Source organism: Paroedura picta, chromosome 1, assembly GCF_049243985.1.
Source record: "Paroedura picta isolate Pp20150507F chromosome 1, Ppicta_v3.0, whole genome shotgun sequence".
In the NCBI taxonomy this organism is placed as follows: Eukaryota; Metazoa; Chordata; class Lepidosauria; order Squamata; family Gekkonidae; genus Paroedura; species Paroedura picta.
In genome coordinates, this window is record NC_135369.1 from 145,142,938 (window position 1) to 145,164,907 (window position 21,970).

General features: G+C 42.0%; 1 protein-coding gene across 6 annotated transcripts in view; it reads right to left on the minus strand.

Moving 5' to 3' along the window:
- The window catches only part of ADGRB3 (adhesion G protein-coupled receptor B3), a 628,454-nt gene that overhangs the window by 348,418 nt on the left and 258,066 nt on the right, over positions 1–21,970 (minus strand). For all 6 annotated transcript variants that reach the window (XM_077307622.1, XM_077307613.1, XM_077307604.1 and 3 more), the window contains 4 exons: positions 21,720–21,884; positions 20,289–20,453; positions 4,061–4,162; positions 3,149–3,255 (listed from right to left, as the gene is read on the minus strand). In XM_077307622.1, coding sequence (XP_077163737.1) covers positions 3,149–3,255; positions 4,061–4,162; positions 20,289–20,453; positions 21,720–21,884 — 539 coding nt within the window. The remainder of the gene's footprint in view (positions 1–3,148; positions 3,256–4,060; positions 4,163–20,288; positions 20,454–21,719; positions 21,885–21,970) is intronic.

A 21,970-nucleotide genomic window follows, 5' to 3' on the forward strand; every position in this document is an offset into this window, starting at 1 on the left:
CCATTCAAAAATCTTTGGAGAGTTTTGTGTGTGTTTGTTTAAACCAGGGGTAGTCAAACTGCGGCCCTCCAGATGTCCATGGACTACAATTCCCAGGAGCCCCTGCCAGCATTCGCTGGCAGGGGCTCCTGGGAAATGTAGTCCAGGGACATCTGGAGGGCTGCAGTTTGACTACCCCTGATTTAAACAGTATGTATTTTAATTTGTATGTCATCATAGTCCCCAAGACCAAATCTCTGGGAGCTATCCCTTAAAACAGGACATTGAGGTCCTGCTCGCAAATGATATGAAATTAGAGAAATAAAATGCAAATATCTGTGAATCCTGAGAGGCTTGGAGGGCAGGATATGAATACTACATTTCTGCAGAGTACAAAACTTTCCTCCATGAAAAACAGTGTATTTCCCTAACCCCTACACTAGGAACCAGGGTGGGAGATTCTTGGTTATCGAAAAACATTGTAATGTAACTTACAAAAATGACTTCGGTGCTCCTTACAAGGTCAGGCCATAATTTTGCTCTCACCCTTCCCTCACGTTCTTGCAAGCGCTGAGATGAAATGTAATTTGATCAAAAGAACTCTGAGGTGAATAATGATTGGCTTCAGCTGCGGCTCATTACAGCTGATTTCATTTCCCCTCCAAATTATATTAAAAAGGCTGCATATCATGCAGTCTCTATATTCCTCAATGAAATGTCTGCTCTGGTGCTGGGAATGAAAGGCTTCCTCCTGTACAATTTATTCCTTCCTCTGGACATTTCACTATAGAAGCAGCTGGATTTAAAAAAAAAAAAAAATCCACAGAGAGTTGAATTTGGCATCACAGCCTCCCACTATTTTAGCCCAATTCTTTTTTCAGGTCCAACAGACCTGAGAAGAAAAATTGCATTAAAAAAAAAAAAACCCAGCCAGCCTCAAGATGGCTTCTCCAGCAGCCTGGTGTAAACGGCCGTGCTTCAGAAGTCAGCCCCAGGATCTGCATGCCACACGGCAACTGCTCTCCATGAGGCACACATCCTGGCTGTAGTGGCTTCGCCTGCAGCCCGGTTTAAAGTGCACACCGTGAGAGCATGCCACTGGGCGCAATCTGGTATGGTTTCCTCTGCAGTGTGGGGTCATGAACCAGCCAGCTCCAGCAGAGCAAAGTGATGTGGAGGACCCCTGGGAGGTAGAGGCAGTCAGCACACCTGACCTTGAGCCACGCCCATTGATAGAGACACTGTAGGAGGAGGCAGTCTCGGAGGACTCAGGCATAGATGCACAGCCAGGGACCAGTACAATGGTTGTTCAGCCCTGAGTGGGCAACAGTCATCTCCCCTCCACCTCCCTGGTCACCAGAACCTCACAAATAAACTGCAGTAGTTCCATCAGGGCCTGGATCTCTGGTGGCAGCATATTCCAACAGGCTGGACATACTTCTTTTGGGTCAGGGAAAAACAGCATATTGGCCCTTGATGAGCTGAGTGCTCTCCTGGAGTCATATTGGGAGAGGGGGTCCCTCAGATACACAGATGTGAGAAAGGCTCACAGTTCATGGCTCTGTATATTTGCTGTGTTTCTTACCAATGCAACAACTTCACACTCATCTTGTAACACTGATCTCAACAGAAACAGTGAATTGTTTTAAGCCAGAAAGTGTAGGCATGTCATGTGCCTGAAACAAACAAGGCCCCTGAATCACAGCAGCACCTATGCTGTAGACCCATTCCTGTAATATGTCCACTCATTCTATTTCAAAAATGAAAGCAAAATTTTTTTCCCTTTGAAGGCTTGTGGATTAGTAGATATGGGATGAGATCATCAGGAAGGAGTTAAAAGTTTGTACCAGGCTCATTTGCTAACAGCAGGTTAAACATACATCTGTGTGAATGCTTTTCTGTTAAATGTTGCATGAATTATGATTGGTCATCTTGGGGGGCCCTGCTTTGGGTGCTTCTGCCTTCTGAAATTCGGTAGGTGGCAACCCAGGAGAGTGAACCCTTGTTCTTATCCAATATTTTAGTACTTTGTATGTATTTTATGTCTGCTTGTAAATTTGTTTTAATTATTTTTGGGGGGGAAGGGGGGTTGATTTTAAAATGTAATTTTATCAGTTATGTTTTAAATTGTTAGCTGCCTTGATCAGGACTGGCTTATGCATCAACACAGAGCCCACAATGCTTTTAGGAGCCCAAAAATGTTTTAATTTCTTTTAAATCAGAAGAAAAATGAACATTTGTGGTCAAAGAAAATGTTCTTATTTTTATCTTACATCAGAAAAAAAAATGAAATTTTAGGGCACATGAAAATTTATTAATTTTTTGCAGAAAACAGATTTTTTGAAGTATTTTAAGTTATATAAAAGTAATTTTAAATATGGATATTATTATGGCTAAACAAAAGACAAAAGTGCCTAGAGCTTGAAAGTCATAATGTGGTCCTAGCCTTGTTGGTCTTTGTAAGAATTAAAGTATAAACTCTGCAAATGGAAATAAATAAATAAGCCATTATTCAGGGTGGCCTGTGAATTCTGTAAGAAACCAGTGCTTATTTTTAGAAGAGTTCTTAACTGAACATATAGTGTGAGAAAGTAGTTTTCCGTGCTATATTTATTAATAATAGAATAATATTGTTTTAATTTGCTGCCAAAAACCCCCCTGACAATCATTTTAGATATGGAGCTACTAATTTTGTTCTGTAATGTACTTAAGGTAATTTATATTGTTGCGGTTGCCCCCAGTTGACGCACAGTATTTGAAAAGGGGCCCGCCATTTGAAATGCATCTGATTTATGGGCATGCCACTGAAGTGCAGAATGAGTTATAAGATTTTCTATTGTAGTTCCCATATACCTAATTTATTCACCATCAAAGTTCCTAATAACCTTAAAATGTGTCCTTTGCCTTTTGCTCCCTATAAACCTTTTATAACAGGAATAGCAAGAAGCACCCAAACTATATAATACTGCAAATGGTTAAAGGAAATATAAAAGGTGAGAGGCTAAAACAGTACCCATTAAACTTAATATTTTTCATCACTAATAGCATTGGCTGTAGGGGCTTCTTTTGCACAAGAACATCTGTCTGGACAGCAAAGAGTTACTCCCCTTCATGCTGGTGTTTAGCAAGGAATAAACAGAGCAAGTACTAAAGCAGGCTTTGCACCTACTGAATGCTGCAAGTGTCTGTACTCATTTGATATGCATCTAGCAAAGCTCGGCTGTTCCCAGAAGGCCACTCCATGAAGACTGAGAGAGCAGCGTCTGCTAGTGGTGCCTGTGAGTCACAAAGAACACAGAAAAATATTTATGGAACAGAAACAACAGTCAAAGGAAAAGAAGCTCATTCAGAATCATTCAACATCCGTTTTTCAAGCATGAATACAAATACAATTTCATGCAAGGAAGCCCGAGCAGTAATTCAGGAGTCATTCAAGTTTCTCTGAAGCGCTTGACCTTCGAAGCATCCTTTAATTTGGAAGAGGATGCCAGAATTTATTTCTAGCAAGCTGGCTGAACGGAATACAGCCTGAGGTTATCACCCAGAAGCCACAGGATCCTCAAGCCTTCCCTCACATGACTCAGGCCTCTACTCAAACATCATTTTGAAGCAAATTACATGGCTGGACTAGCTGTATGGGTCCCCAGGGTAGCTCAAGCCCCTGGAATTTGTACCCTATCTGCCATATTCATAATTGCCCTGAAGACATTTCCTGTTCTTTTCATATTCAGGGCCGAAGTATTACCAATAGCACCTTAAAGACTTAATAACATTTATGGCAAAGTACGAGCTTTTGTGAGACGCTGAAATGAGCAGTGACTCATGAAAGCCCATCCCCAGCCACAAATATTATTAGTCTTCAAGGTGCTCCTGGACTCTTGCTCTTTTCTACTGCTCCAAGCAGACTAACACAACTATCCATCTTGATCTAAGCATGTAATACATGGATTTAAAGCATTTTATTTAGACAGTAATTAAGACTTTGTTAACTTTAAAGAAGGCAGGGATGAAGAAAAATAACATTGAGGAGAAACTGCTCCTTTTGTAATACCTAGTGGCACTGGATATTATAAAATGGTACCTGTAGCATTAAGAGGACACCGGTTGAAAGCCAAGTCCCCCGCTGGCGTCCTTTTCCATACCATCGATATCAAGTAATCCTCTGGACATATTTCATAAGGTGCTGTAATTTTTTTAAAATTGTGGGACATAAATATCATTTTCAGTAAGTTTAAAACAAACATATTACATTGAATTGGCAACCTTAAATCCACTCACTATGAAATCATTCTCACTTGTTCTGTGAAAATCCCATTACTGCAAAATTGAAATGTTTTCAATGCCATGACTTTCTGTTGTTTGAGCAGCATACATAATTCTACCATCCTCCATCTTAAAATATCACAGGAATCCTGGGAGGTGGGCAAAGTTGAGAGAGAGAGACAGGCTGGACCAAGGTTGGCTTCTTGGGTTGTCACCTAGAGATTGCCCACTGTTACAAATGAACCCCAGATGAAAAAGACCAGTTCCCTTGAAGAAAATGGCTGCTTTTGAGGGTAGAGCATGACATTAAGCTCTACTAAGGTCCTTCCCCCCCTCTAACCCTACTCTCCCCAGGCTCTGACTCATAAATCTTGAAGGCATTTACTAACCCAAAGCCATCAAAATTATTGTTTGGCCAGCTGCTTGGCAGAATGACAATTTGAACAGGAATTACACAGATCCTAGTGCAAAACTACTGCACTAAGTTGCCTTCCGAAATCATCCTAAGCATTTTTGGGGCTCACTGAAAAAGCTCAAGGCCTATAAAAGATGGCTATGTTTACAGCACTACTTGGTGAAACATGGCAGCTAAAAATAATTGAGACTGGTTTGTAGTACAAACATGATCACTGCTCCTAGTTTCATTTATCTAAAATTTTCTTTCCCACATTTAAATGTAATAATATATTATAATTTTAAAAAAACTTTAGAGACAAACTGTGGACTATGGAGGTCTTTGCTGCCTGAATGAATAGTTTCTGTGAGAAAAGTAGGCTGGGAATAAAGTTAACAACAGTAACAGCAAAGCAATTAAAAGTGAATTCTAAAAGCCCTCTGAAATAAAAACAATTCTTACGCATCTTTTAAAAAGTCAATGAAGACAATTCCCTCCAAGACCCCCCTGGAAATCTTTTGCATATGGTACAAGAGCCTCATTCAGTATGAATCTTTGAACAGAGGCCATCACGAAGATAGCTTGAAGGTGCATATGATTACTTTGGGGCAGCCAGTCCTTCAGCTATATACTTCCAATTCCTTCATTATGGATAAGAACTGAGCACATAAGCAAACAGATACCCAATAAAGCAGTTTCAAAACTAAAGTAATACCCACATACCATTCAACCTATATAAAAAAAACTTAGCTGCTGTATTTTATCTAATTAACTTGTTTATTCTCTGCCATTTTCCCAACCAGATAGGCTTCATGAATCATGAATCTGTGTGACTCGGAAAGACAACCTACAAGTTAATAAAGATGGAAGAAATCACTGCTAGCAACACTGCCTACCTGTTCTTCTGGGCTCAAGAAAACACACACACATACTAGCCTCTATACCTGATTGGCCATGGACAGCTTGAACTGGCATCTCCGCCCCTCCCAAAACATATGCTTTCCTCTCTAGTTATATATTGATCTTATCTAGAAGATTCAGATGCAGCTTATCCTTTCTCATCCACTTGACCACAACTTTGACATAATGATTCATGAAAAAGGGCATATTTAGCATTCAGATACATGGCATGAAAAAGTAGAGAAAAGGTAGGATGCTGGAATGCAGGGACCCACATGTAAGGAAAAGGTTTTCCCTACAAAATATGGGACCCTCTTTTAAACTTCCTGTAGCTTTGAGACCCATTTGTAAAGTTAATCCATACTCCTTAACGCAAAATGCAAGAATCTTACATTAACCATCATCATTATGATTTATTTTTCATTTTATTATTTTCATTTTAAGTATTTTTCATATTAAGTAAATCTATAACATCACTGAGCAACAAATGCATTTCAGGGTCACTTTGCACCCTGTGTAGAGACACATGGAAGTTTCCTACAGCTTGTGCTGTTTCTCCTTCGCCATCCACCAGCAAGAGAATCACTTTTCTGATCCAAACCACAGTGGGAGAACCATTACCTTCTGAGGAGAAAGCAAGATGGGAGTGCTTTTAACTTGGCAAACAGCTGGAGGGGGCAGGTTTACTTCTATTCAAATTCAAAACCATCAGTGGCATAAACAGAATAGAAAATTTTAATCCATAAAAGAGGGAAAGCCATCGAAATTCAGACACCAGAAGTCAAGAAGAGTTATTGTGGGTTGTGAGTATTTTATGCTCATAAACCCCTCAAGAAACAGGCTAGGAAAGGTGACAGTGGCTGGTCAGGAGTCACCTAGTGAGGTTCACAACTGAGCGAGGATTGAAAGCCAAGTCTCAGTTCTCTGTTTTTGCCCAGCAGTAACAGCCTCTTGTGGCGCAGGGTGGTAAGGCAGCAGAAATGCTGTCTGAAGCTGTTTGATCCCAGCAGTCAGCTCAAGGTTGACTCAGCCTTCCATCCTTCCGAGGTTGGTGAAATGAGTACCCAGCTTGCTGGGGGGTAAATGGTAATGGACTGGGGAAGGCACTGGCAAACCACCCCATATTGAGTCTGCCATGAAAATGCTAGAGGGCATCACCCCAAGGGTCAGGCATGACCCGGTGCTTGCACAGGGGAAACCTTTACGTTTACCTTTTAACCACAACCCTAGATGGCCATCTTCTTCTTGTGCACTAAAAAAATAACTACCAGGAGTGCATTAGTATCTCTCAGCCATTTGCATTCCTCCTGTATCATAATCCAGCTGAACAAGAGGTAAGAACCATGGCCCTTGTGGCAAGAGGCAGATATTTCCACATTTCCTTTTTTGTCCCGGGTGTCAACAGGGCCTATGCCAGGGGAGGCCTATGCAGCAGGGAAAAGTTGGGCCTTCCAGGCCTTGCTCCTCCACAGCCCTGGGCTGATTATGGTGTCCCAAAAGGGACACAAAATGCCCTAGGCAGATCCACAGTGCTCTGCAGTGCTGCCAAGCCACCTGGGGAATATTTTTGTTTGTTTAGGAATGTAGTAGTGCTACCTAAACAGGGGGAATGGCCTCCACTCTGCCCCCCACTGGCTACCTTGGGTGGAAACAGAAATTCGAAGCGGACCAGGTCCAGCAGGGAAAATCTTGCCCTGTGAAGACACAGGAAGCAGCAGGACACACTGCCCTTTGGAAGCACCTGGAGGCAGCCTGGTGCAGACAGGGTCTAGGTGTTTTATTTTGTTGATGGTTGGTTGACTGATATTTGTGGCTTTATAATTTCATTTAATTTCATAAGCTGCTTTGAGCTTTAGAAAAGATTTTCAATAAAATTAGTATAAACATGGTTTAAATCAGTAGTCCCCAACTTTTCTGAGGTTGGGGACCGGCAGGGCATCGGGGCGCGGCCCGCGGCCCGCGTGGGCCACGCCCACGCATCGGGCCGCGCCCACGGGCCACGCCCGCGCATCGGGGCGCGCACGGGCGCGGCCGGCCCTGCTTCCCTCTCCCCGCCCTTCGCAGTAAGAAGCTTCCCAGGCCGCAAGCTTGCGGCCTGGGAAGTTTTTTACTGCGGGGGGGGCGGGGAGAGGGAGCCGTGGCCCGGCGCCATGGCCTTCGCGGCCCGGCAGCGGGCCGTGGCCCGCAGGCTGGGGACCACTGGCTTAAATAAATAAATAGCATTTGTTTCTTGCCATAAGGATACTAACAAATCAAACCTGGGATGGCAGTGAATATCTTAAAGGTTGAGTGCCTCAGCGGTTGACAAATAGATCCCTGCAGATGTTTCAATGATGTGGAAGTACATAAAATAGGTTGCTAAATATACTTCAGCATCAATGCTCTCAAATCAGGAGAGCTGACAGTGCCAAACCAGCAAGAATGTGTGCTAATGGCAAATGTTTGGGAAAGGGTGTTGTTTCTGTCATAAACTCACCCTGGATCTATTTTGTGCTAGCATGCATGTTGTGCCTGCATGGAAAGCATCTTCCTCTTCTATGTGCCACCACTACAAGTTATTAATCAAGCTTCCCACATTGCCAGTGACCTGGGGAGCACTATTAAAGTGTTTGTGCATGTGAAAAGGGCAGAATTTGACAATTAGTTAAGCCTTTCTGTCCATCCCTGTCTAAGCAGGAGTGAGTGATTAAGGTGTGCGAGGAGGTCTGCTGTCTTAAACAAGAAAACTTTATTGCTATTCTTTGGCTAGAACACAATATTATCAAGCTTACTTGTTACAGATCTAAGCAAAAGGATAATAAAAACTTATCACAAAGATTTCACAAAGCTTCTTATCTACCAGATTCAGGGTGAACTCTAATCTTTCAGTCAAACCAGTGCACACACCCCATACATCTCAGTACCCAGATCATGTTTTACAGCAGCCATCCCTCTTGCTATTACTGGCAGCTAGAGCAAATGGCTACTCTATGAAAATGGAACTTTGCTGTACTGATTTCTTGGTGCATTTCATGGCTCTTTTCCCTAGCGAACCAAGAAGCTGTCAGGATCCCAGGAACTTCCTGGTGTGTTTCAAAGCACCTTACATCTATGGGACATGGCAGTTGCATCATAAATCCAAAAGAAACATAAAATCCTAATGAGTTGAGAGAGGAGGAAAGTGATATTCAGTAATATCTCTCTGATATTATGATAAGCATAGAGCTGCATGCATTTCTTGGAATTTTTGTTTAATCTATGTGCTTTGCATATATTTATTTGTATAGTTTCACACAGTGGTTGAGCTGTATTGATTTTTATTTATTTTAAAAAGACAATATACAAAGGTACCTTTATGCATATCCAGCTGAAAAAAATGTTTTTAAAAGAGCAAATCATTTTTAAAGATTTTACATTGCCACATTTATTCAGCGGTTAGCCTATTTTGAGGCAGAGCAGGTTGATACTTAAAGCAGAATACTGCTGCATTTACAAACACATAGTGTGCTTGCATGATGCCTTGTCATAAGGAATGCTGTGAAGGAAAAGACTGCTCTTCTAAAAAGCTGAGTTGCTTATGTTCCCCAATGAAGTGGAACTATAGTAACATGGCCCAGGATATCTGCTATGCAGGCCTAATCAGACTAGTCAAGTCAAGTCAGATTTTATTGCATGTAGCCATAGGCCATTACAATACAAAAGGAAAATATAAAAGGATTTAAAACATTTCAAATCAGTAATAAAAAGAATGTGCAATCTCAGACAACAATCACTTAACATCATAAAAACATTTCCAGACTACATATGTCCACCTATCCTAAAGCTCCTCTAGGTACTTGCTCTCTGCATCACCACTCTGGCCCTTATTTTCTTTGCTGCAAGGGCAAATAATGACATTTTGTTAGAAACAAATGAATTAGTATCAGCTAACAAAAACACAAGTTTTTCCTGTTCGGATTTATCATTTAGCCCATCTAGTAGGCCAGCTAGAAATTTGGCCCTAGGATCTGTATACAATGGGCAAGTGAGAATGTAATGTGGGAGATCCTCCAGGACTAAAGCTCCACAAATACAGAAGCATTGATCTTTTGGTGTTTTATGGTATCGCCCACTCAGTACAGCTGTTGGCATTGTTTGAAATCGCATGGAGGTAAAAGCTACTCTGAGACTATGAGTTGAAAGATAGACTAGATAGGAAGATCTCAAATGGTTTGTTTTGAATAATTTGTACCAGGGTGAAATTTTAGATTGCAGGATTAATGATCTATCAATCAAGGCATCTGAGATAAATACCCAATCTCTGAGTTGGTTATTATCTCCTGAAGAGTTTAACAGGTCATCTGGGATGGAATAACGTGACAAAATGTTATTTAAAAATCTGGAGCGAGAAGGATCTTTGGCCAACAGAAGCTTAAAAGATTGTTCACTAAGTGAATTTGAACTTGATGTTCCATGCATCCATTTCTTCCATACTTTTACAATGGCCAAATGTATGCGAGCCCTAATTGAGGGCAGGCCAGTTTCTGCTAAGAGCTGCTGATGTTCCCTTTGGAAGGACTAAGATGCGCCTGAGAAAAAGATTTTGAATAGTTTCTAAGCTGGTAATAATATCTTCCTTCCAACCCCAGATTTCAGCAGCGTACAAGAGGTGAGGGACGACCTTGCTAGTAAATAGTTTCAAGGCTGGGTCTATAAGATGTCCTCCCTTTGTGTAGTAGAATCTCAGAATAGACCCAACTAACCTCATGCAGGCCTAATCAGATCTCAGTAATATGTTCACAGGACAGAGTAGAGAGAAGGAAAGTCTGTACAGGCATGTTCCCCCACAACTAAAGTAGACTGTGTTGAACTGCATGTATAAACCAGTACCCCCATGTACATATATACACCTCCAAGGGCATATACAACAACCAGGCACATATCTTTAACCGTTCTTGCGGAGCGGATAACATAAAAGAGTAACGGCCCTGAGGGCGGGCCCTGTCCAGGATGAGGAAGGGTGCCCATTGGCCCCTTCCCCTGGACTGACAAGCGGAGGGCCCAATCGGGAGGCGCCTCCCAACCTGCCCAACCCCCCCACAAGGGCAAACCTCCACCCCACAGTGGCCATTCCTCTGTTGGCCACCGAAAGGGAAGGTAGGCCCGCAGCCGCCTGTCGCCTGGCCCGGGGGGCAGCGGGGGAGCCTTCCCAGGCGTCGCGGAGCACTATCGCCGGCTCTCCGAGCCTTTCGCCTGGGGTGGAAAGCCTTCCTAGCCACTGGGGAGCGCGATCACCGGTTTGCAGAACCGGCTTGCAGAACCTGTAAAGGCCTTTTCCCTGGCGTGGTGGTGGAGGAAACAGCCCAGTTCCTGGAAAGGCTCCCCAGCACCTGGAAAGGCTTTTTCCTCCCCCTCCCCCCGGGAAAAGGCCTTTCCAGGCATCCAGAAGCCCACTCACCGCCTTGGAGAGGCGCAGATTGAGCTCCCGGCTGCCTGGGGACGGCTTCAGCCTGGGGGGGGGGTGCTTGGGAACGGCTAGTGCCTGCTGTATTTTTTTTACAGCGGGCTTAATTTCTAGTATAAGGGATATTTCTATTTCTTTCTTATTTTGTAGTAAAATTATATGAATTTTATAAAACCAAAAAGGGAAACAAAAACCCAACCTGACTAAATAAGTTAGGAATCTAAAAGTTGAGCTGCAGAAGTTTTATATCTAGACCCATGCTGAATGAAGTTAACAGGATGCTAGCTTCAGTAAGGCTGACCACATTCCCACTAGACCCCTGACCCTCATGGGGCCCCCTCCAGGACATAGTCAACCTCTCCCTCTCTACGGGAGAATTCCCAAAGGGGTTGAAATAAGCAGTGGTATGGCCACTGCTGAAAAAATCATCTCTGGATCCATGGGAACCCCCTAACTACTGCCTCTTTCTAGGAAAAATGATAGAAAGGACTGCCACAGACCAAATATCAGCATTCCCGGACAAAGCTTCATTTCTAGATCCATCCCAGTCAGGTTTCTGGCCTGGCCATGGGGACAGAAACAGCACTGGTTGTCCTGATAGATGACCTCCATAGGACATAGGAGGGAATGCTTGTTCTATGACATCACCTGCAATTATTATCGCATTAAAATAACTTTAAAAACATTAAAATCTGCTTCCTATTTAAAAGAGGGAAGCCTTTACGATGCATTAATCTTATTATTTATTTGCAAAAAAAAGTTTTATCATGTTTTCCATCAGAGCGGAGCAGTGCATTCATTTTTTGCTTTTCACATGTTCTGTTTGATAAAATGTCTGATGTACTTTTAGATTGATTTCATCAATCATTCAGTGACATCTTCATGAACCACAGACATCTTCATGAACCGAAATGAAAAGCTGAATGTCTTCCATAAAAATAGTAGATGTACATGGTCAAAGTTATCCTTGAGTTTACATGTCAACATTTCATGATCTTCTCCAAGAAGCCTCTGGACTGTAGTTATGGAGTGTTATAGCAATCATTCCACAACTGGATTACCACATTTGTGTAAGATAACCTAGCTCTAAATAAATGCTATATGGGGTTTCTCAATTACTGCTTCTATGTCAGCTTTTCTCACATTTTTTACCACTCAGAAACCCCAAAAACATTCTTCAGGCTTCAAGAAACCCTTGGAGTGGGATCTCCGGGTCCCAGTGGGAGGCTGGCATCCCTGTCACTGTTCAGGTATGCCAGCCTCCAGGTGGAGCCTAGAGAACCCCCAGAATGAAAGCTCCTCTCCAGATTGCAGAGATCAGTTCCCCTGGAGGAAAGGGGCTGCTTGGGATGAGGAAGGGGACTGTGTGGCACTCACCTCTACATACAAACACTAACGCAAACACACAGAGAACACAGAAGACAAAAGTATTCCTTTCTTCTGAAATTGCAAACCTTATTAACCACAAAATCACCTCTCCATGTAGGAAATAAGTATTTCCAAGTGTCTCCCTCCTTGGATTGCTCTGATAAGCCATTGGCCAGAAGGTCCAAATTTAAAGGAATGACAGTCAATGAGCAACTCAAAAAAGATTATACCATCCTCCTGCAACAGCTTCTTCTGCCTATTTGCTAGCTGCATCTCTTTCAGGCAATGGCACTTTGTACAGCTTGGTGTAGTGGTTAAAAGCAGCGGCTTCTAATGTGGTGAGCTGGATTTGATTCCCTGCTCCTCCACATGTTTGGTGACCTTGGGCTAGTCATAGTCCTGTTAAAAACTGTTCTCACAGAGCAGTATATCTCAGAGCTCTCATCCTCATCTACTTCGCAGGGTGTCTGTTGTGGGGAGAGGAAGGGAAGGTGAGACTGCTTTGGGCAGTGAAAAGCAGGGTATAAAAACAAACTCTTCTTCTACTGGGAAGGTGCTACTGGGAGACTTTCTACTGGAGAGCCACATTTCCCATGGCCTCATGGTGCTTCTGTGCCCCTACTACAGTTTCCCCATCTTCCATGCCATTGGTCTCAAATTTGCTTTGTTGTGATCATCATTGAAAGATTGCCAGGAACTCAAAAGTAGAGCTATAAAACAATATAAAATCTTAATTATTTATTAAAGTGCACCAACATTAGGTTAAAAACAAAGTATAAATTATATAAAAACTACTATACAGATCTAACTGCATGTGAACAGACCAAACATGTTTCGGCCTCACTGGGTCTTCCTCAGTGGTCAATAATATTAAATAATGCACTCTTATCTAAAACCAGTTATGAAGTATAGCTGGTTGGTCAAGGGAAATCTGTTAGGTGTAGCCCCAACAAATACCGGTATAGTGTTTCTGTTTGGAGCCCCACCTTCTAAGATATGTAATATCTAGGAACACCACTCTCAGCTATTGTTCTACTCTGCAAAGAGAGTGCATCTCATTTGGGTCAGGAAAAGATAACTTTTTTCCCCCTCACAGTCTTATTGGATAACCTTGCAAGCCTATCTCACCTTGGGCACAGCTAGGGTAGCTAGCTCTATCTATTCTACTTGCATCTGCTGCCAGTAGACAGGAGTGCTGCCAGTACAGTATTGGTATAATTGTGTGTTGCAAGCTATGCTTATTTCTCATCCTGTACATAGGTGTGTGTGTGCGTAACATGCTGTAAAGTCGTAGATGATTTATGGTTAGTCCAGCAAAAGGTTTTCAAGCAAATGAGATGCTTAGGTGGTTTCCTTCGGGGTCTCTGTGGTATAACAGGCCTGCTCCAACCTGCAGGAGTTCCACCTGCTCCACAAAGTTTTCTCAGCAACTGGAGAGGTAACCCTCTGCCACCCCCCAACCTTTGCTTAGAATTGTCCACTGAGAGCGTTATGACACCACCTTCCCTTCCCAGATCCCACTGTCTAGGTCTTGATCCCTACAGGGGCAGTTTCCTGCCTTGTGTGCCCCCGGAGGAATAGCAGCTTGCCAACTGCCAGCCTTCCCCCTGGCATTCTCTTTACAAAAGCATGTCCATGATGATGGATGTCTATGTGGTTCAGAAAATGAACAAGGAGTATCAAAAGTTATAAAGTATTTATTTTTTAAAATGTTCACATTGATTGACTGATTGATTGATTGAATGATTGATTGTACTTCTAGTAGAGCCTCAGATTGAGCAAGGGATTTAAAAGAAATAGGTAAAACTCATGTCCCTGTTGATCCTCCTTCATGTTGCTTCTTTCAGTATAATTATTTATTGATTTGAGTTGAATTTTATACCATGCTCCAGCAAGCCAGCTCAGGGCAGTGTACAGCATTATACTGAATAAATACGATTTGTTAAAATTAAGAATTTAAATTTAAAAATTTAATTAAAACAAATTAATGACAATCTAGATTGAAGGTCAGCATCAGCCACAGTTTAAACAGTTGTCCATCTCCCTGTGCCGGACCACGGCATCCTTCTACACTACTTATTCTTGCTGCAGTATTATTTCCAGACCTTCTTAGAGTACAGGTCTCAGAAGGCAGTGCTAGAGAACCTGCTCTCCTACTTGGCCATTAGCCTATGGAATTCCTCAAGTTTACGTATTCCCCTCATGCTGATTAATATCTACATTAAACTGTGGGGAAAAACCATCTGAATATTTGAAGAGAACTGTCAACAAAGGAAGAGGTCGCGGTGCAGGAACTCAACTATCTCTATCTATCTATCTATCTATCTATCTATCTATCTATCTATCTATCTATCTATCTATCTATCTATCTATCTATCTATCTATCTATCTACCTACCTACCTACCTACCTACCTACCTACCTACCTACCTACCTACCTACCTATCTATCTATCTGGATTTCTATAAATTAAACACATTTGCTGTACCTATGTCTTGATTTTTTTGTCTCTCATTTACTTTAATATAAATACCCTAGAGCAGGGGTAGTCAAACTGCGGCCCTCCAGATTCGCTGGCAGGGGCTTCTGGGAATTGTAGTCCATGGACATCTGGAGGGCCACAGTTTGACTACCCCTGCCCTAGAGTATCCTGCAGAGGTCATATTCTTGTATTGTATTATTGTATACTGCATATATTTTGTGAGTCACCATGGGCATATATGATCCGCATAAATAAAAATTCCAATTAGTAAGTGATATGCATGGTAGCTCAGTGGTACCTGTGGGAGTGTTTATGTTCTAAGAGAAAGTTGGCCCAATATTTGATTGTTAGGAATATGGTTAAAGCATCAGTGAAAATAATATGAGGCCAAATTAAAAGGCAACATTAAATCAAATGCATCTATAGCTTACATATCATTGATCTGTAGCTTATTTGTGAATCCACATAAATAATTATATGTAAACACTTATAAATAATAATTAGATGTATAGTACTTTTGATGTTTGTTCTTGTACTCTTGGGCTGTGATTTAAAATGACATAAACACTCCAATATAAAAAAGAAAATCATGTACCACCTATAATATGTGTTAACTTGTAAATTCTTTTTTATTTGCAAAATATTTTATTAACAGTAGGTGGCAACCTTTGAAAATTGGATTTTAGCAGCACTGGTTTACCTCAAGACACAGAAATGTAAATGCTGCTACAAATATCTTATAAAATTTATCTGGAAAAAATGTAGTGAAAAAGATCACATTAGTTACAATTTTATTATGGTGCATGGTGTTCATTATAATACATTCCCTCTCTCCTTCCAATAGCCTCCCCTAATCCCTATCATAAAGTAGTAGGGTGAACAAATTTGGGGCAACCTGCCCCATATGGTCTCATATGTTCTGAATGAGACAGACTACCTAGTATCCTAACAGCCTGCCTTTTTATCTAGGCATGGGGCAAAAACCAACTTGGCCATCTGTCAGTTAACAGTGGGAATGCACCCCAGTTGGTTCTTCTAACATATCTTAGTGACTTTGAATACAATTGACCATTCCAGTTCATTGAACCAAGAAAAGAAAAGAAGGCATCTTCTGGAGAAATGCCATTCCTTCTTGAGGTACCGATCTCAAAGATTAACACGTCAATCCTTGGTTTATGAGATGCTTCAAGTTTCCCATGTGTCTTTTTGGCATCTACATAAAACTTCTGGAAAAATGACTTGGCAATCTGGAATACTGTATCACCAGCATGCTGCTGACACTAAACTTTCTCTTTCCTTTCTATCTACTTGATGCCCCTCCTGGAAACATGAGGCCCCTCATGGAAACAATATTGCCTTACATGCTTCAGCATCCAGACGGAGAATGTACATTGCACTTGGTGTGCCAGTGTGGACATGGCTGGGTCAGTTTCCTGGATGAAACTGACATGACTTAGTACATTTCTGGCCAAGGGATACTTTGCTAATGTGATGCGGGCAACATTGTCCAAAGGATGGTTTGTTATCAAACTCCCCCTCTGCCCATGGAGGGGATTGGGCCCTAACATTATACCCTGTTGAGTTCCCTCCCCTACTCAAACCTTGCCTTCCTCATGTTCTACCCTTCATTTCCCTACCCAAAGTTGGTAACCCTAACTCCAATTCAGCTTATGGCCCTGAAAAGAACTCTGGTGGGTGGCTCCACCTGAGAACATTTTATTTCTTTGGCTTCAGGGTCATCATCCTGACCCAGAAGCCTGGTGGAATCTTGCTGTATGCTGGCCAGCTCTGGGTAGGGAAATAACTTGGGATTTAAGAGGTGGAGCTTGAAGAGGGCAAGCAAACCATGCGTGGGGAAATGGAAATTTAACCATTATATGGATTAAATATAATGTTGATTGTGGGTAAGGTTGATCCAGGCATAGTCAGACAACTAATGTAAGATGAGGTTGCCCTTATGGGTGGTGTTGAGTCATATACTGTTGCTTAATAATTTGCAGAAGTGGCCAAGAGGGACTGTTACTGGCTTATGTTCTCTTGCCAACTGGGGACATTCCTGGGGAATACAAACATGGTCACAATACATGTTATGGAAACATGCAGATCAGACTACAGTAGTATGATATTGTATCTGAGGAAATGTGCCTACACACAAAAGCTCATACCTTAATAAAACTTTGTTGGTCTTAAAGGTCCCATTGGACTCTAAATGTGTTCTGCTGCTTCAGACTAACACGGCTACCCACTTGAATCATGCATTCTGTAAGACTGCCTTTGGATAATGTGCTATGTCTGATACAGGTAGAGATGAAGCTCAGATGGCGTTAACTGTAATTAGTTTATATTCTCAAACACAACTAACAACAGAGAACAGTGACTCCACACACTTCCCCAAAACTACAGGGGCAGAAGATGTCTAAAAGCCTAAGCCCAAAGGCATAATATCCTTCTGAAATGTCTGGACATGTCATCTGATATAAAATACAGTGACTAGGCTCCTGGTAGCTGATGTAAGGAAAATATCCAACCATTGTTATATCAACTTGACTGGCTTCCAGAGTGTTTTTTTGGGAATGATGATGGTTTGCTGCTGTACCAGGGATGGACTACCTTTTTGCCCAGTGTCAAAAGCCTCTCACAACCCAACCCTCTTCATGATAATTTCTACCAGTGAAGATATTTCTCTACTATGAAACAAAAAAGGAGGATAGAGAGGAATAAGGAAGTAAAACACATTGAGAGGAAGCCAACCCCCATGTGCTACCAAAGCCCCCTGACTATAATGGTGACGGTACTGGTCTACAAGGTGATGATGGGTATAAGCTGTCACAGTCACCTTCTCAAATAGCATTGGTCCCAGCAGCACTGCCATTGTCTCAGGGGCTTGTCTTGGTTGCTTGGGCAGAGAACCTGCCCAGCAAGTGGAGAAAAACATTTGATAAGCTACTGGTAGCTGATGCAAGGAAAATATCCAGCCATTGCTATATCAAGCTACTGTTTCATTCACAGAATTGAGGCTTTTGAACTCTGGTGCTGGAGAAGACTCTTGCGAGTCCCTTGGACTGCAAGGCGAACAAACCAGTCAGTCCTAGAGGAGATCAGCCCTGACTGCTCTTTAGAAGGCCAGATCCTGAGGATGAAACTCAAATACTTTGGCCACCTCATGAGATGGAAGGACTCCCTGGAGAAGAGCCTAATGCTGGGAGCAACTGAGGGCAAAAGAAGAAGGGGACGACAGAGAATAAGGTGGCTGGATGGAGTCACTGAAGCAGTAGGTGCAAACTTAAATGGACTCCGGGGAATGGTAGAGGACAGGAAGGCCTGGAGGATCATTGTCCATGGGGTCGCGATGGGTCGGACATGACTTCGCACCTAACAACAACACTGTTTAATTCACATATTAGGGGTATTCCATTACAGTGCTCTAATGATCAGTGATGTTCCCCACTTTGGTATTAGAGAGAATTATATTAATATTGACATTATATACAGAATAGTAGGGGCAGATAAACTGATATACATGATTATAGATAATTATAATAATTGTGAGCCGGTGTAGTGCTTAGACTTAAAGACTAGGGTCTGGGAGATCCTGGTTCAAAACTGCATTTTGCTATGGTATCTCACTGGATGATTTTGGGGCAGTCACACACTGTCAGCCTAGTCTAACTCACAGGGCTGTTGTCAGGATAAAATGGAGTTTAGCAGAATGATATAAGCTGCTTTGGGCTCCCACTGAGGAAGAAGGCATGGGAAGTAAGTACATAATAAAATAGTGGTTGATGGGTGGGTATGAAGGAGACAAGGAAGCAAGGAAAAAGGAGGATATGGGGAATGCCAAGCTGAAGGAAATAGGCAGTAACATGCGAGAAGGGAACCCCCCCACAAGTTCTAACACATTTCCTACCACCCAGCTGGGCCTGGCTCAGCCAACACTTTGCAATTTGGCCAAAATTATCCCAGGCAGAGACTGCCAGGGGGACAGAAGGCTGGAAATCTGAAGATGGGGCAAGACAGATAAAGGTAGTCTGGTTGGTGGGTGGAAGGAGAGAGGGAAATAGGAAAAGGGGAGTAGCAGGGGAGCTGCCAGGGAAGGGGAAGACAAAATAGCAGGGGAGGTTTAAATGAGATGCCCCACACAAATCAGTATCTCCCACTTGTAATACCACATATTTGATATGAAATTGTCATTTTGTAATCCAACCGTCAAATAAATAAAGTGGAAATATTAGAAATCAAGCCGTTCATGTCAGTGTTGCTTTGCAGTACACTCCTAAGCAGAGTTGCCCCCTTCTAAATCTACCAATCTACTAGCACCCTGCCTGAACATCTGACCACTGAACATCCTGAACATCTGGCCACTGATCCATGCGATGGTCACCTCCAGAATAGATTTCTGTAACTCTCTCTATGCGGGCCTGCCCTAGGGCTTGGTCGGGAAGTTACAGCTGGTGCAAAATGTGGCTATTAGGGTCCTCACAGGGACATCTTGGAGGGCCCAAATCCAGCCTGTGCTGAAGCAGCTGCATTGGCTACCAGTTGCTGCCCAGATCCAGTTCAAAGTACTAACATTTAAGTCTCTACGTGGTCTGGGACCCACATACTTGAGGGACCGCCTCTCGGCCTATGCCCCTCACAGAGCTTTACACTCTGTGGGTTTTAATTTGTTGGTCATACACCCGGCCCCCAAGAAGCGCATCTGGCCTCAACCAGGGCCATGGCCTTTTCAGTCCTGGGCCCTACCTTGTGGAATGAGCTCCCAGAAGAGCTGCGGACCCTGCAGGAGCTTTCGGCGTTCTGCAGGGCCTGTAAGATAGAGCTCTTCTGCTAGGTCTATGGTTGAGGGTGGTGCACTAAGGAAAAGCTGGACCCCCCGGGTTATTCTTAGGTGGCTATGGTCATCGTCCCTTTGGTGGTTAGTGGGTGAGTCTAGTTAGATTTAGTCTGCCGCTTCTGGTCATTTTGGGATTGTTCTAGTTGGTTTTAATGGAATTTTATTGGGGTATTTTATTGGAGGTTTATACATGTTGTAACCCGCCACGAGCCAACGCTTAATAGCCTTAGAAGGATGTGGAATGATTCAGGGCTGCACTGTTGGTCATATTACCTACTATAAACTTTGTTTGTGAATCAAGATGTCAAGAATGGCCTCTTGCAACAAGTTAAAAACTGAATTAATCCATTATAGAAATATATCCAAATAAAGTGTATGGATGTTTCAAAATATTATGGACATGTTTAGGAGTACCTTTCAATTTACTGTTCAATATTTTTCTTCAAAGAATGTCAACTGACTTATTTCACAGACCAAGCACACAACACTTAACAGTTAAAAAAATGTAATGAAAAATATTTCTGATAGCTTTTAAATAAATATTCCTTCTTAAATCCCATTTCTTAACATAGTTCCTTTGTGTGGCTGTGTTCAGTGAGAAACTTTACCAGAATTGCATGTTTTAAACATAATCAGCTGCTTCTTACCTGGACATCGCTGCTCACTACACCGCCTCACTTCCTCTCCAGTCCCTTCACATTGCTGTCCAGTGATAGCTGCTCCTTGACATATCCTTATTCGCTTCTCCCAGCCACCATCACATGACTTGGAACAGCCACTCCAGTGGCCCCAGTGATTCCACTGACCATTAGCTGTTTGGAAAAATGGATACCAAAAGTTCCATGATAAAAAATGTTAAGGTACATAAAAGGGATGGAACCAATCATCTTTAAACCCATCCAACATGTTTTATCTAACACTTTTATCTAACATTCCTTTTTCCCTTGCCCAGCTCCACTGTCCTTGCAGCCCAGCACACGTTTAAAAACTGGCTAATAGCCAAGTATAAATGCATACAGGCTCAAATTAATTAACATGTGGAATGACATATCATGACAAATGGAAAAGTACAACAAACAAATAAAACACTACGGGCATGTTCCTTTCAAAGTTAGCATTGTAAATTTCCATGAATTATAAAGCGAAAAAGTTGAGCATGTGTTTTTTATAATCTACTACTGAAACCAAAGGACTTGGGTATGATCTCTGTTAAAAACAGAGAGAATGGCATCCATGAAATAAGGCTACTTTCCCATATAACTAAATGTGGACTGCTGGTAACTGCACTTTCACAGCATGTCCTGAATGCATAAAAACCCAATTATTTCAAACAGCGATCACTAGTTATTTTCATTTAAGCTGCTATTCTAAAGTTTCAATATATTCTGTGATGTATTTCTTTTCTTTACACTCATCACTGTATGTTTTTGTTCACATCTATTATACTTTTCTCAGCATGGTTTTCATTAATTCCTTTGTGTTGCATAGCTCAATAAAAATATTCATATTAAAAAAGGCTAAGGAAAAATCCTATAATTTATTTATAATAGTTAAAGGAATTACTACTTGCAACTTTTGCCTCATTCTGAAGAATATTCAGTATTTTAAACCTGTCAAATGCTTTTGTAAATAAATAAATGTTCCCAAACAATCATAGGCATTCTATAGATCTGTAGCATTGAATCATATAATTTTGTTTTTAAAAGTATGCTATATTTCCTCTTCATTGCATTGGTTAATGGTAAGCCTCAGATTTACAATAAAGAAACATGTATCTAGCAACAGCTGAATAACATACAAGCCCCTTTTTGACATTAATGAAACTTACAAATGGCTCTTTTGGGCTGGACCTAATCTACACCTCCTCAACCACTACCAAGTTTAAGGATAGCTAAATATCATTCTCTCAAGAAAGCCTTAAAGAAGAATGAGGGGGAATTTTCCCCTGGCAGAAAAAAAAGGCATCAAATTGGCATATATGAAAGACTTTCAGACATGGCCTACTAAGTATTCTTTTACAAACGGAAACCTTTCCCTCATAATACATACACATTATTCCAAAAAAGAGTCTTATGTACCTGTACATTCGGGGTTGTAACACTCCCTACTTTCAGCCCATGGACCTCTGCACTCCGATCCTCCATGAGCAGCTGCTGTGCATTGCCGGCTTCTCTGCTGTGTGCCATTGGAACATGTCACTGAGCACTGGCTCCAAGCACTCCACTCTTGCCACTGTCCATCAACTATTGCAACACACACAAATAGAAAGAGAAATACAACCCATATTATCAGCCAGAACAAGCTTGAACCCATGCTAACAGTTTGCATG